This window comes from Zea mays, chromosome 8 (genome assembly GCF_902167145.1).
Source record: "Zea mays cultivar B73 chromosome 8, Zm-B73-REFERENCE-NAM-5.0, whole genome shotgun sequence".
NCBI lineage: Eukaryota > Viridiplantae > Streptophyta > Magnoliopsida > Poales > Poaceae > Zea > Zea mays.
Genome location: NC_050103.1, coordinates 126,052,676 through 126,066,886, shown reverse-complemented (window position 1 = coordinate 126,066,886; position 14,211 = coordinate 126,052,676). Strand labels below are relative to the sequence as shown.

Genomic DNA, 14,211 nt, shown 5'->3' with positions numbered 1-14,211 from the left:
ACCCTCTAAGGAGCTTCATGAATTTCATGAAACGGGCCTCTAGTTTCGATTTTTTTAAAACTAAAGCTCGTGGAGCTGGACCTGTTTGGGTTGAAGAAGTTCAAACGAAATTGAAATTCTTGAAGTGAAGCTCTCCCAAACAGGGCCTAAACCGCTTCAAACCAAGGTAATGACTTATTTTGACATTAGAAATAAGATATCTGATTTTAAATTTGGAGAAGAAAACTTGCATTGTGTGAAATGGACTTCTTTTCGTCTCATAAAATAGCGGCCCAATCCTTAGTGCAGTGCCGCAGCCCGCAGGCCGTCGTCAGCCCAGATCCGCAAGGAACGCAGCCCTCCGCCTCTCCGGCCAGTAGGCAGGCGCCGCTTTTGCCCGATCACTCCAGAGTCCAGAGTCCAGACTCCACCCCTTTCGGTGTCCTTGCCTCTCTCGGCCTCTCCCCACTCTCGCGAATCTCGATCGCCGTCTTCTCCGCGTCCTTGCCTAAACCCTGCGCTCAAAACCAAAACCTAAACTAAAACCTCCGCATCTTTTTCACTTCCTTTTTCCCTCCCTTCTCCCGCAAGCCACGAGCTCGCTGCCGCGCCAATCGCCATGTCGCGTCTCCTCCTCCGCCACCGCAGCTTCCTCCTCCCAGGGGCGCGGAGCGACGCCAGCCACCCCTTCACGGCCGCCTCCTCCTCCTCCCGCTCCTCATACACTTCCCGGTTCTCCCCTCTCGCCTACCACGCCTCCGCCGCGGCCACGGCCGCAGGCGCCCAATCAGAGGGTGCGGCGGCCGAGTCCACACCCGCAGCGGGCGACCAGCCCTCATCGACACCTCCCCCCGCGGCACGCGGGCGGTGGGGCTTGCTCAAGTTCGGCGCCTTGGCAGCAGTCGCCGGGGCCATCGGCGGCGTCGGATACGTCACCTACGGTGCGATCCCCCGGTTCTTCACCGCGATTCGGCCTGCTATGGCGATTTGGCTTTCGCGCGGTTTTGGACTGGAGTTTGTCTTGGCCTCTTGGGATTTTGCGCTCTCCTGACTTGTTTTTTTTTTCGTGTCAGCCTATTCGCTGAATGAAGTGGAGGAGAAGACGAGAGAGTTCAGGAAGAACCCAAGGCTGCTCATCCCTGAGGATGCCTCCACGTTCGAGGTAAGTTATACCATGCGATCCTCTGTTACTTATTGTTGCTTGTTAGTATTCTTGTGAGCTACCGCCTGTTACTTATTGTTGCTTGCTAGTATTCCTGTAAGCTGCAAAGCCAATTAGTCATACATAGCACCACCCTTTTCTCACCTAGGAGGGAGCGATGGTACTCTGATTATTGGTCTTTTTTGACAGCTCAGATTCTTTTAAGATGACTGGGAATGTCTGTTCAGTTCCCATGAATTAGACTGACTATGTCAAACGGTTGCCAGAGATGCATAATTTGTGTCACTAGAATTTGATATTCCCTGAAATTTCAGCCCACAGTATTTGCTGTTTGTTGTGGAGTGCCATTCTGTTGTCTGGATTTGTGGGAGGATCGTTGACTTCAGTTGGCTGTGAATTTATTTTTTATGGCACCATTCAAGCATATCATAAATGAACGACACAATTTGTGCTGAAAAATATTGAAGCATGACATAACTTATACGCCTCATGATGATTTTACACGTGGGGGAGTTACATTAATTGAAATAGAGAGTGAATTCTTCTCCCATTGAGTGTGAAATTATATTTTGACTGTAGATTATTACTATTTTTCTTTCATGCAGAAGTATAAAGCTATGGTGTACTCGACGGCTATGAAAGGTGCAAACTAAATGGGCTCCTCTTTTTAGTGTTCTTCCTTCTGTTTTCTTGGAATTCAAGTGTTATTGTTGCAAAGTCTTTCTTCTCTGGAGATCATTTAATGTGCACTTCTGAACACATGTCCTAATGGCAATGTGGTGATGCTCGATGAAGTAGGCTCTTTTTTTTGCAGCATGGACGAACTGAATTTCGTTACTCAAAAGCAACGAAATTACAAGAGTTTTGTACACCATAGTACATACTTAGCTCGAAGTCTTGAACTAAACAAGCTGCCAGTTGCACTGAACACACAGGGTTCAGAGAGAAGGCCCCCCCCCCCCCCCCCCCCCGGCTAAGACTAGATGAGCGATGATAAGAGCTCACCACCAAGGCTATGAAGAGTCCGATTTATTACAAGCCTAGATTGGATGGAGTAGGCTCATAGAATGATAGAACTACTTACTGTTTCTTGTCAGTTGTCTTCGATTTGCATAATCAATAATTCATGCAAATTACTTTAGGAATAGTTAAAGAATTACTCTGAGACAGTGTAAACACAGATTCTGTTGTTATTGGATTATGAAGTGGGTCAATGCATGCATGTTGGAAATGAATATATATGAACCTCTGTAAAGCATTCATGGATTTAACATTAGTTAAGATAGAGACATATGCTCTGAATTGTAACATTTTTCTGTGCTGAATTGCTATTTGTTTCCAGCTTAGCTTTGTTGGATATGTTTTTATCTTTTGTACCTTCTTGTCCTTACTAAGAGGTGTACAATCTTGGGCCGCAGTTCCTGTTTCAGCTATAGAGCTGTATTTGGATATTAGGAGCACAATTGAAGACCATGTCAGGGTTGGTAACATACTATAAAGATTTTACTCCCTTTGTACATATATAGTCTAGCAATTTTTTATAACTGCTCTTATTATTTTCTACTCCAGGGATTTACTGAACCCACATCAGACAAACTGCTACCAGATCTACTTCCTCAAGATCAGCATGTCTTCACCCTAGTTCTTGATCTGAATGAAACTCTTGTCTACTCTGATTGGCAGGTATATTGTGGCATCGTACCCTGTTCTGTTGTTTATTTCATTATTTGTGCCACCTTGGAATCCAAAAACATGATGTCATAAACTCTTAATACATAAAAGACAAACATCTGGCACTATATTTACATATATTTTGTTTTAGTAAATAGTTTAGTATTGTAATATTGTAGGCCCATTATCCCTGCCACACAGGAAAGAGATTATGACTAGTGGCAGTTTGAATGGTTGAATAGTAGGGTGTAGTTTGTGTTCCATACTAATGTAATATACTGTAGGCTATGATAGATGATCTTAATAATATTAATATGTACAATTTGTAGTGCCTGTGCAGTTTAGCGTAACCTGAAAAGGTGTTGCTTACTAGGTTACAATGTCCTTAATCAATATCTTGTGCTACATGTAACAGTTGTCCTCCACTATATTCTTGTACAAGTAACATGTGGTTTCTGATGTTTCAGTGCCAAGGCGCATAAATATGGTGCTTAATTGTGTATACATCAGCTGAAACTGTAGTAGTTATGAGTTATACATGTGGTCCAGGCTTATGCAAGTCCACAACATGCTTTTGATATTTTTTCACACATTGTGATACTCTTTTCAATTGTTCCCATTTTTCTTTGTGTATGCAAATAATGCGCTAACCACTGTTCTTAAGGCGTCGCTTAGGTGTCCAGGCGGTGGTCCAATGCCTTGTCTCGCCTTACCGCTTTAAAAACCATGGCGCTAACGATGTTCATTCCTGTCTTTATATCCCTTTTTTTGCAAAGCGTGAGAGGGGATGGAGAACTTTTAAGAGGCCAGGAGTTGATGCGTTTCTGGAACATATGTCAAAATTATATGAAGTTGTTGTGTATTCTGATCAGCCACCTATGGTTAGTTGACCTTTTCCTTTGCATTTGGACTATTATTTAATGTTCTAACCTGTATGAATATTTTGTTGGTGTGCAGTATGTTGAACCTGTGTTTGAGAGGCTGAACTCAAGGGGTACCATTTCACACAGGCTATCAAGACCTGCAACTAAGTACGTGGATGGAAAACATTACCGGGTATGCAGATTGTAAGGATTTACTTAATTTCTCAGCATTAGGAATTAGGATGCATTCATTGACGTTATTCTATACACTTGCTCCTGTATATTGTCATCCTTTGTACCTTTATTATTATTATATTTATCATTAGCATCACCATTTTATCATCTTTGTAAAGGATGACCAACTATCAGGACCATTTACTTGAGAAAGTATCTAAACAAAGTTTATAGTACTTTCTATTGTAGAAAGTAGATGTACAATCATTCCTTTGTGATTGATAAGCTTGCTACTGCTAAACATTTTGTTAGGGTCTGACATGTTTTTAGGACTGGTCCTGTATCTAAACTGCAGATATGCTTGACTGTCCATTTTCACTGTCTTGTCACGTTTCCGCTTAATCTTACTATATTTTTCATGTTTTATCAGGATTTGTCAAAGTTGAACAGAAACCCTGCTCAAGTGATCTATCTCAGCGCCCATGCTCTTGAATCTTGCCTGCAGCATGAAAATTGTGTTGAAATCAAACCTTTTAAACTTGAAGATAAAAATGATACCCAACTGCTGGATCTCATTCCATTTCTCGAGTGTGAGTGTTCTAACCTCTCTCATATTGTGAATTTGTGATATCAACATGATGAAACGTTGATAAAGCCAACACAATTTGCAGATGTTGCCATGGCTAGACCTTCTGACATTAGGACAGTGCTGGCATCCTATCAAGGTCATGATGTTGCTGCTAAGTTTATTGAGCGTTCAAAGGAACACCAGCGGTAAGCAAATATGGCTATACCTTATTCTAGTTTTTGTTGCAAGACATCATGTGAATGTTCATGACATTGAATCTGTGCAAGTTGCTATAAGGTTACAATAGTTTGGGTTTGATTTGAGTCTATGAATGAATCACTAATTTGTGCTACAATCTGACATGACATATTTTGCTTCTTTGCATTAATGCTTCTAAAAGGAAGTGTCTCTAATATTGAACTGTGCTGTACTCCCTTCGTTTTAAATTATAAGTCGTTTTGTTATTTCTAGGTACTTTATTGCCCATGTATATAGACATAACATATATCTAGGTGCATAGCAAGATCGATGTATCTAGAGAAGCCATAACGACATATAATTTGGAATGGAGGGAGTAATTCTTCAATGGAAGTGGCTCTAATTATATTAAAGAAAGATGTTGTAAGTTCCTAATCATCTCCCACCAAATTTCTCGTGTGGATAGGCTGGATATTTAAACTTGAACTGAATTTATGACATTGCATTAAGGGATTAGTTGTGCTTGACTGGTCTTCAAAGTGATATGTGGCCCCTCTTTTACTATGCCTGATTTCACCAATACCTGAAAATATAAGAAAAATACAATGTCTACAGGTCTGGCCTTTGAGTATATTTTGACCACCAGTAGGCATGTTTAGGCTCAGGATCTGAACCAGATCATGTGGTAAATGAACAGGTCTGGAGTCCAGACTATTTTAGTTTGGATTTTGCAAACACCACACGACTCCCCCCTCTTTACAGATAAGCTGTAGTATGCTTTGAGAAACAAAGCCACTCGCTCGCTGCAATGCCAGAAGTAGCCAACCTTGTGCGCTTTTAGGTGTGAGCTACAATAGCCTTTCTGGAATTTAACTATGTGGTGCATATAATATTTTGGTAAGCTATACAGATGATCAGGACTGTTAGCCTGACGACATTAATCTTCCCATCTCACAGGCGCGTGCAGGAACAGAGCAAACTTGGGCGCTTATGGCGACGGTGATGGATCCTGGAAGGATAGTGGACTTTCTGATTTGTGAATCCTAGACGTCATGTTTTCGAAAGAGCGCATGGAACCTTTTTATTCTTGTCCGGAGTCAAATTGTTGGCTGCTGTTCAGGGATATCTTAGTTTTGGCAGTTTAGGTTTGGGCCTTTTTATAAAATTTAGGCATTCTAGTGAGAACATCGGTTGGATTGGATGGTCAATGCTGAGACTTTTGAGACCATGTGACTCAAAGGTTGCTATGATGGAGCTGTCAAAACGTGCTTCATGCGGAAGACTGAAAAGCGATTGTTCATGGGTCATCGTAGCATCTTCGGTCAATATTTTCTTGGATTGTTTGGTTTCGCAACTACTACTCTCAGATTTATGGACTTGAAGGGCTTTTGTATTTTTGTCGACATGTAAGAGCGCATCACATAATACTGGATTTACCTGAGAATTCATGTGAGATACATCTAGTTTCTGGCACTTAAAAGTTCAACTGGTGTCCGTGGAACCCAAACCCATTTGAGCTTTACCAATTCTTATTACTGTTATCACGTTAGCCGTAGCACATGCAACTCGTAGATAGTCTTGCTGATGTACTCTATGAGTAGTTCAGTCTTTCATGCGATTTGGTGAACATGGTTCAATGCATAACCCTTGTAATCTATCTGCTCAACAGGCTAGTTCACATTACAATACACAAATTACGACTCCAATGCAAGTTGTTAGGTCAGCTGCCTGGGGACGGGCCCAAGAAGCTCCCACTTCTAGTTCTCATTTCCCTGGACAATTACCTGGTTTGCCCGGACAAATTGCCCAAGGAATTGGTGGTATCCAGGCAGGCTAAGCACCAGCAGTAAGCGTCTTCTGTTATATTTGGGAACAACTACTATCTGCATTCTTTGTTTTTTTTAAAAAATGTCAGTATTACCCTCACCTACCTATGTTTTCTCTGGAGTGAACTCACAACTTTGGTTGTATTGCTAGAGCAGCTTAACATGTTGCCTCCAGAACAACGGCAACAGGTTCTTCAACTACGTGGCATGCTACGGCAATGATAGATCGTTCGTTGACTGGGTAGAAAAGTTTCAGTTCACTGCAGCAGAAACCACATCTCTGTGGTTGCCTTGCCTGTTTGTTTTTATCCTTTTGTATCACTTGATACAAGAGCGGATCCAGCCTAAAATTTAAATGGGGAACTAAATAGAAGGCTACTAATAAAGACTCCTCCGTCCTAAATTATAGTTCTTTTTAGTCCATTTTTTCATCAACATTCATTCAAATGATAATAAATACATGCAAACTATATTTATATGTTATTTAATAAATGTTTAATGAATATATGATTAGTCTAAAACGAATTATATTTTGGATAGAGGGAGTGTGTCTTTGTTACTACGGTAAATAAGATAAAAAGTCCACTAAACCAATAAAATTGAGTGCAGCCCAACGTTGGCCTGCCCCTCTGACTTGATGACATCTCGAGTAGCCTGCCTTGGAGATGCGATTGTAGAATGCAGCCTTGTCACCATTTATAGAAATGGTTGTGCAATGTGGTTTCCTATTGACTCACAGAAGGACACGTTTTAGTCCTGTTTATGCCGCTTCAATTTCAAGTCGTGTTAAACACTTACGGCCTAGGGATGAAAGTGATAATTTGAATTGTTATGACAAATTTAATATTTTTAAATAGATATATATAAAGTTTCATATAATCTTTTTTTTATATTATTAAATAAGAATAAAATTTTGCATAAATTTTTTATGCATTATTCGCTCTTATAACAAAAAATAAAAAAAATATAGCTGAGTTTATATGCATAGTAGATCTGCTTTTGCATGACTCCTTAATTTGGAGTCAGTCTTACGATGACCGCCCTCTTGGCTTCGCACCAACTAGTCCCGAAGGATCTAGACGAACCTTGCTAATAAGTTGATTGTTGAATACCTTTATAAAAAAGAACGCAATTCTAGGATTGATTTAAAACATGTTAAATTCAGAGTTAATATTTACGCCTGTGAATAAGTAATCTCTACTACTATATAAGAACCTAATGTACACCATGGTGCATGGTTCTGCCCACGCCCCCACCACCCCCACCGACGCTCCCCACGCGCATCTCCTCTCTGCCTCCTGGGCCCCCTCCCAGGTCACGTCTCTTGCCTCTAGCTCATACCCCCAACCCAGTTCCCGTGCATGCGTTCTCAACCAGGGGCGAAGCCAGGATCCGAAGACAGAGGGGGCAGGCTTAGCCTCCAAACGACCAAACCAGCAATGACACAATATAAAAATGGCAAGGGAACAAACCACAATGCATATATTGATATATAATCTTCATTACAAAACAATATAATAAAAGAGCATCTATTTTGTCAAACAAATTAAAATTACATCTTAGTTATTTTGAATTTAGCTCTATGTGTATTAGCTAGATCATAGACCTTGATAATGTCATCAGAACTAATCATTGCCGCTAATCCCCTTTCAATATAAATGACCAGATAATCCCGTAAATAGGCATATCCCATTTTGCTTCGAAGACGTGTCTTCACAAATTTCATAGCTGAAAAGGCTCACTCTGTGGTCGCAGTTGACACAGGGAGAGTCAAGAGTAATCTCAATAATTTATCTACCATCGGATAAGAAGAATCTTTATCCAATTTAACTAATCCACTTGTTAAATCAGCTAAAGATGATAAACCCTTTAGTTCTGGATGGTTGCAAACATCAAGTTGAAAATGTGGCAGTTGACACTCTAATTGCATTCTTTCTTGATTTGAGAATTCTGAAGGATAATACTTTTCCACTAGAGAACATACCTTTTCTATGTCAAAAGAGCCAAGTATTGGATTTAAGGAAGCACAAAGTGATGATACTTTTCCACTAGAGAGCATACCTGTTGGGGGGTGCCAGGCCCACCTCGGCCCCCCTGGTGGCTTCGCCACTGTTCTCAACCCTAGCTCCCACCTCGGCACCGCTACCCCCTCGGCGCTGCTCCCCCCGCCTCGGCAACGCTCCCCCATCGGCGCTACTCCCCTCGCCTCGGCGCTGCCCCCCGTCTCAACGCTACTCCACCCCCGTTCCCTGATTTTGAAATGATGCCCCCGTTCCCCACCGATTTGGAAATTGGTGCCCCCATACTGCCATTTGCGTGCACCATATGCGCTCGACATAGGTCGCCACCATCCACGGGTCGCCGAGGCCTCATTTGGAAATGCCCCCCGTTCCCCACCGATTTGGCAGTTGGAGATCCTATGTCGTGGATGGCGCCCCCACGTCGTCAATTGTGTGCAAGGGGTAGGCTGACTCCCTGTCCTGCCTACGTCGTCAGTGTATACCTTGATCGATCCTTGCCCTCCCGAGCCATCGCAACCCCCGCTCGTGGCCACCATCGTCCATCACAACCTCCCCTTCCCGGTCGTCCAACCTGCAACCTCGTGTGTAGCCGCCTTCGTGCGCCGTGGGTGTCCCTCCTCGCTCGCGACCAACCCGCCCCCGCGACCTCTGCATCTCGTCGGCCTATGCGTCCTGCGTCGCTCGCCCACTCCTCCGCTCCTTGCCCGCCGCGGACATGGACGACTGCTTCCTCGTCGCACGACCACTATGCCCCGCCGCGACCTCCGCCCTGCCGCCGTTAGAGCCCAAACGAGCGAGGCATCACCATGCACGATGTGCAAGACCTACCCGCAGTAGGCCAACACCGTCTGCAAGAACGACTTCATCATCATCAAGAACCGTCCCTGCAAGGTATATGTGTGCTTAGATTTACGATCGGATTTATTCCATCAATTAGTATGGATCTGCAAGGATTTATTCCATCAATTAGTATGGATCTGCATCGTTGTGCCGTGAACTGGTGAGCTTGTTCAAGTTCTAAAGACTGCAGTAGCACTGGTACACCGTGAAATTGCAAATCTTGTTTCTGTTTTCCCATTAGAATTTATACAACACAACTAGAAAAGCATTAATAGTTCCAAAACAAAATACATGTGTGCCTATCTCTACCGCTGCATACCATACTTGGCCAGAAAAAATGTTAATTTAGCCATCCATCTAGTTTGCACGTATGGGTAGTTATCAAGATATCCAAAACCGCAACTTGGTGCACAATGTTTAAAGAAGCTTTATGTGTTTCTTTGCATATTTGGGAACCTATTAAACATACGAGAAATTATGCATAGCTTCTAAAACTTGTCAACCAAAGCAGAATATTGTATGGACCAAACCTAGAGGAAATGAGTGTCAAAATGGCCTCATAGCTAAAGTACTAAACCCAGTTAGCATTTATATAGAGTTTGTCTTTTCTAGTGGTCATTGTTAGTTTTAGATATGACCGATCACTACATTTTACTATGGTATTACTTAATTATGTCTTTGTTTAAAATAATTCGCCTTTGATGGCAAATAGATATCTTCCTTTTTTACTTTTCTCTAATGTCATTCCTCAACTTTACCAGACGAGCATTTTTTGTGACAGCACTCCTGATGTCATTGTGTTTGCTAGCATATTATAACAGGTCACAGAACAATCAGACAAGGATGGAGATTCCTTGGAAAAGATACAGAGCTTCCAAGTTTCAACCCATGATGAGGTCTTTTTCAAAGCCATTATATTTTATTTGATGAACAACATCTCCTTTGTTTCCTTCTGACATATTGCTTTGTACGTAGGGAGCTGGACTGGATGTTCATGTTGCAAGTGTACTATCTACTACATGAACATGGTATCCACCTACAACCTGAAGTTGAGGCCACCACAGTACTGGGTACAAACTACAATTCATATTTGGTGTCCAGTGGGGCTGGCGCCTCATTAACTAAAATATCATGTTGCAGTATTTCAAAAGATCATCACATAAATCATGTATGTAGTACACACAAAGTATAGTTGCAAAAAATTAGTTTGATATTCATCCTAGATGTCAAGAAACGAACTGTTTGTTTACGATTAAAGCCAACAGTTCAGTCTGCAACTGCTGCCAACCGACCAGCCAAAACATTGTAGGAACAATAGAATTTAGCAGCAGCACTGTAAAGAAGCTAACCTAACATGGCTAAATAATTAAGTAACCAACCTGGCACTGTTCATCATGTGCAGACAGTGACACTTGTTTTTTGAATCTAAACATCAAAAGATGAATTTTAAACTGAATTGTTTCAGCTACACTTAATTTTCTTTAGGTACTATATAAATCATTTGTAAACATTGCAACATGATTTTTTAGCGAAAGAGGGTGCCAGCTCCCTGTGTGTGGGTGGGGTGGGGGGCATACTGCCACCTACTTTCCCTTGTTCTCGTGATTTTTGTAGGAAAATGGAAAAAGCCACTGCAAACTAGAGAATTTCAATTATTTACCTGGATATTGCTTCATTAGAGGCTTAGAGCAATTATAGCAGTTGGGGGGGTGATTCTAAGAAATGAAGTCCATCAGGGTTGCAACCCCCATTGCTCCTAAGTCATGACCCTACACTGTCACCATGCTTCCTTGCATGGCTATCGCTCTACCCCTACTTGACCTGTGAGAAATGGGCCTGAGGGCAATTGCTTGCTGGTCCCTCTCCAGTTTGATGGCTTCGTCGGGGCCAGTTGAAGCTACCTTTTGTTTTTGCCTAGGGCCTCAAATGTAGAGTTTGAGCTAGAGATGCTCAAACTTGAGTTGAAATCCCCTACACACCATCTCTCCTTTATTCCACATCATGCTGCACAGCTTGCACCCTGTCGCTCCTGGCCTTTACCTAGATTCCTATCGATGTGTGTACTTGTGCGGCGTCCCCTTTGCATCCCCCACAATGTCGCAGACCACTTGTCCATGGACTAGAACTTGGTTCTTTTCTTATGAAGCCATGTATTAATGATTGTTGCTGAGAAGGGTGGCCAAGCAATACAAATTGGGAGAGGGTGTTTTTTGAGATGGGGTGTGGGAGTTGAGGAGCCTACTGTTGGTGGCTTAGAGGAGCTTAAAGAAACCAAGCCTGGCAAGGCTTGAGGTCGTAGAACATGGAAATCAAGAAGGCGAAAGGGGTCATGTAAAAGAGTTTGACAACCTGCACATTTTATGTGTTTCAAATACCCCTTCTGCCTTTTGCCAACCAATGTTTTCTTAGAGTTCTACATGTTAGCCATCGAGACCAACTCGAATATGAAAACACATAAAGCTTGCAGGTGGTAGACTAACCGTAAAGAATCGACTTTGGGGATGTCCATTCATAGCTCTCCCTATGCTTCCACTTTTGTCTATCATTTTTCTTCATTACCGTTTGCTTTGCAGGTTGAAGAGGATGGTTCGATCGTTAAGATCGGTCATGAAGAGAAGCTTGATGAGTACATGAAGTTCTTTGATGGTCTCCCTGGTTAGACGTTTAACTGCAACTGGCAATGTTTTCTTGGGGACAATTGGATTTTATTTGTCGTTTTGCTTTCTTATGGTCGTTATATGGAATGTTACTAGATAGTTAGTTCGGTCTGTTGGTGTATCCTCCTGAACTTTCCTGTCATTGCTGTTAGTTATGGCACCAGGTTTGTTCTCAATTGCTATTTAGGGAAGTTATTGCATAAAGGGTTATTTGGCACTAGGTTTGTTCCCAATTGCTAATATTTTATCAAATAATTTGTGTGGCGTTGTGTCGGTGTTTCGGACCCGGGGGGCCCTCAACCGGACCGACTAGTGAATTTTAGTGCCGCGTGCCCCTGTTCAGATGGGTTGATGCAAGATGGAACACAAGCGAAGGGATGAGGCTTATATTATCTTGCACCGGGGGGATGCTTGCAGTAGGGGTTACAAGCGTTGTGAGAGAGCGAGGGCGAGAGCAAGAGAGAGGGAGAGAGTCCCTGCGTGCGTCCGTCTCTGCCTATCTCGTCTGCCCCGCCTCCCTCTATCTCGACGTCAACGTGTGTCCACGTCGTCGACGTGTGTCAACGTGTGTCATGTGTGTCGAGGTGTGTCAACGTGCCTTAGGAAGGCCCTGGACATCCCCTTTTATAGATGCAAGGAGATGCCCAGTTGTACAATGGGGTGTAGCTATGTGCTAACGTGGCTGGCGGAGAAGCGCCTTGGGCCCTGTACATGTACTAACCTGGCCGTCGGAGAAGTGCCTTGAGCCCTATAGAAGCATAGCTGGCGGTGCGGCATGGATCCTACTGACGTTTGCTTGCTTCCGTAGGGGGTTTGAGAGCAACCGACGTCATGGGCGCACGCGGGGAACCATCATTACCTGTTACCGGAGTAACTTAGATGGGACACTGGTCTTGTTCCCTCGTAGCCTGAGGTGGCTAGCCAGGGGTAGGGTCATGATGTATCCCCTGTAGCGTAGTTGATTCCGAGGTAGAGGTCGGGCGAGGCGGCGACTCCTCCCGAGGCCAAGGCTGAGGTCGAGGCCTGGGGTCGGGTGAAGCGGAGACCTCCTCCCGAGGCCGAGGCTGAGGTCGAGACCTGGGGTCGGGCGAGACGGAGCTCCTCGTTGCGCCCGAGGCTGAACTCGGGAGTGACCGCGACTGTTGTTAGTCTTTCCCTGGTGGATGGCACAGTAGTCGAGACGGGATGAATAGTGCTGTTTTCCTGTCAGAATCGGACAGTAAAAGGGCGAAGTGACTGCGGTCACTTCGACCTTGCCGACTGAGGCGCGCGTGTCAGGATAAGGTGTCAGGCGATCCCCGCATTAAATGCGCATGCGATACGGTCGGTTGGTAAGGCGATTTGGGCGAGGTCGCTGCACGACAAAGTCTGCCCTAGCTGGGCTTTGGGCGAGCCGAGGGTGCGTCTGCTGACTGAGGGGACCCTCGGTCGAGGCGTGAATCCGTCCGGGACTACCGTCCTTGCCCGAGACTGGGCTCGGATGAGGTCACGTCCCTTGGTAGACGAGGCCTGCGCTTTATCAGTCGTTTATGGCTTGTTCTGAAGATGTTTTCCAGCCAGATTAAGGAGCATTGGGGGTTCCCCTAATTACGATACCCGATAGTAGCCCCCGAGCCTTCAAGAGAGTGTAGGTACTCGCTTGGAGGTTCTGCCGGATTTCTGGAAGGGGACCAGCCTTTGTTGGTTATGTTTTGTTCCGGTGGGTGCGCGCGAGCGCACCCGCCGGGTGTAGCCCTTGAGGCCTCGGAGGAGTGGTTTGACTCCTCTGAGGTCTTAATCCTTTTTGTGATGCCTCGGTTGGCCTTGTTGCTCCCTCATGCGGCGTGGCGTAGCCCGAGTGCACGGTCAGGCTCCGAGTTTTAAGCTGGTTTATTGACGTGGTCAACAGTTTGGCCGTAGGCTGGTGCGAGAGCAGCCCCCGAGCCTCTGCACGGAGCGAGAGGACGATCAAGGACCGTCTCGACTTTTATAGTATGCCCCTTCGTCGCCTTTCCGCAAGGAGGAAGGGGGGGAAGCGCCGTGTTACCCTCGGAGGGCACCGAACACGGTGTTTCCAGTGAGTTGCTAACGGGTAATCCGAGTGGACGCCCGAGCCCTGTTCGATAAGGGTCGGCTAGTGGCCCAGAGGCGCGCTCCAAATGTACCTGCAGGTGATTTGCTGGACCCGGACCCATTCGATAGGGTCCGAGGGCTTGGTGCCTCCCTCCGGTGGGATTCCATTACAAATCGTTCCCGCTGGTCTCGGAAATGTC

General features: G+C 44.5%; 2 protein-coding genes across 6 annotated transcripts; both read left to right on the top strand.

Annotated features, from left to right (window-relative positions):
- Positions 1-404: 404 nt before the first annotated feature.
- LOC100192475 (import inner membrane translocase subunit TIM50) lies at positions 405-6,087 on the top strand. Of its 2 annotated transcripts, none has more exons than XM_008656073.4 (10): positions 405-920; positions 1,053-1,141; positions 1,747-1,783; positions 2,560-2,621; positions 2,711-2,824; positions 3,589-3,693; positions 3,770-3,868; positions 4,280-4,439; positions 4,521-4,623; positions 4,889-5,033. In XM_008656073.4, the coding sequence occupies exons 1-10, from the start codon at positions 599-601 to the stop codon at positions 4,935-4,937; spliced, it is 1,140 nt and encodes a 379-aa protein (XP_008654295.1). In that variant the 5' UTR covers positions 405-598; the 3' UTR covers positions 4,938-5,033. The 2 variants fall into 2 exon arrangements, with proteins under 2 accessions (XP_008654295.1, NP_001131167.1); NM_001137695.1 differs by lacking the exon at positions 4,889-5,033 and adding an exon at positions 5,573-6,087 and having other exon boundaries at positions 452-920.
- Positions 6,088-8,488: 2,401 nt separating this feature from the next.
- On the top strand, positions 8,489-12,224 carry LOC111589940 (uncharacterized). 4 transcript variants are annotated; one of them, XM_035961793.1, is made up of 4 exons: positions 8,489-9,353; positions 10,111-10,198; positions 10,278-10,330; positions 11,876-12,200. In XM_035961793.1, the coding sequence occupies exons 1-4, from the start codon at positions 9,269-9,271 to the stop codon at positions 11,878-11,880; spliced, it is 231 nt and encodes a 76-aa protein (XP_035817686.1). In that variant the 5' UTR covers positions 8,489-9,268; the 3' UTR covers positions 11,881-12,200. The 4 variants fall into 4 exon arrangements, with proteins under 4 accessions (XP_035817686.1, XP_023156619.1, XP_023156621.1 ...); XM_023300851.2 differs by having other exon boundaries at positions 8,508-9,353; positions 10,124-10,198; positions 10,278-10,372; positions 11,876-12,224; XM_023300853.2 differs by having other exon boundaries at positions 8,508-9,353; positions 10,278-10,372; positions 11,876-12,223.
- The last annotated feature ends 1,987 nt before the right edge of the window (positions 12,225-14,211 follow it).

Excerpts from the sequence above, each read along its gene's own strand:
- LOC100192475 (XM_008656073.4), top strand. The coding sequence starts at position 599 with ATGTCGCGTCTCCTCCTCCGCCACCGCAGCTTCCTCCTCCCAGGGGCG. Across the intron at positions 3,694-3,769 it reads ATTCTGATCAGCCACCTATG|TATGTTGAACCTGTGTTTGA; the intron begins GTTAGTTGACCT and ends GTTGGTGTGCAG. Across the intron at positions 4,624-4,888 it reads CGTTCAAAGGAACACCAGCG|GTACTTTATTGCCCATGTAT; the intron begins GTAAGCAAATAT and ends TGTTATTTCTAG.
- LOC111589940 (XM_023300851.2), top strand. The coding sequence starts at position 9,178 with ATGGACGACTGCTTCCTCGTCGCACGACCACTATGCCCCGCCGCGACC. Across the intron at positions 9,354-10,123 it reads TCAAGAACCGTCCCTGCAAG|GTCACAGAACAATCAGACAA; the intron begins GTATATGTGTGC and ends ATATTATAACAG. Across the intron at positions 10,199-10,277 it reads AAGTTTCAACCCATGATGAG|GGAGCTGGACTGGATGTTCA; the intron begins GTCTTTTTCAAA and ends CTTTGTACGTAG.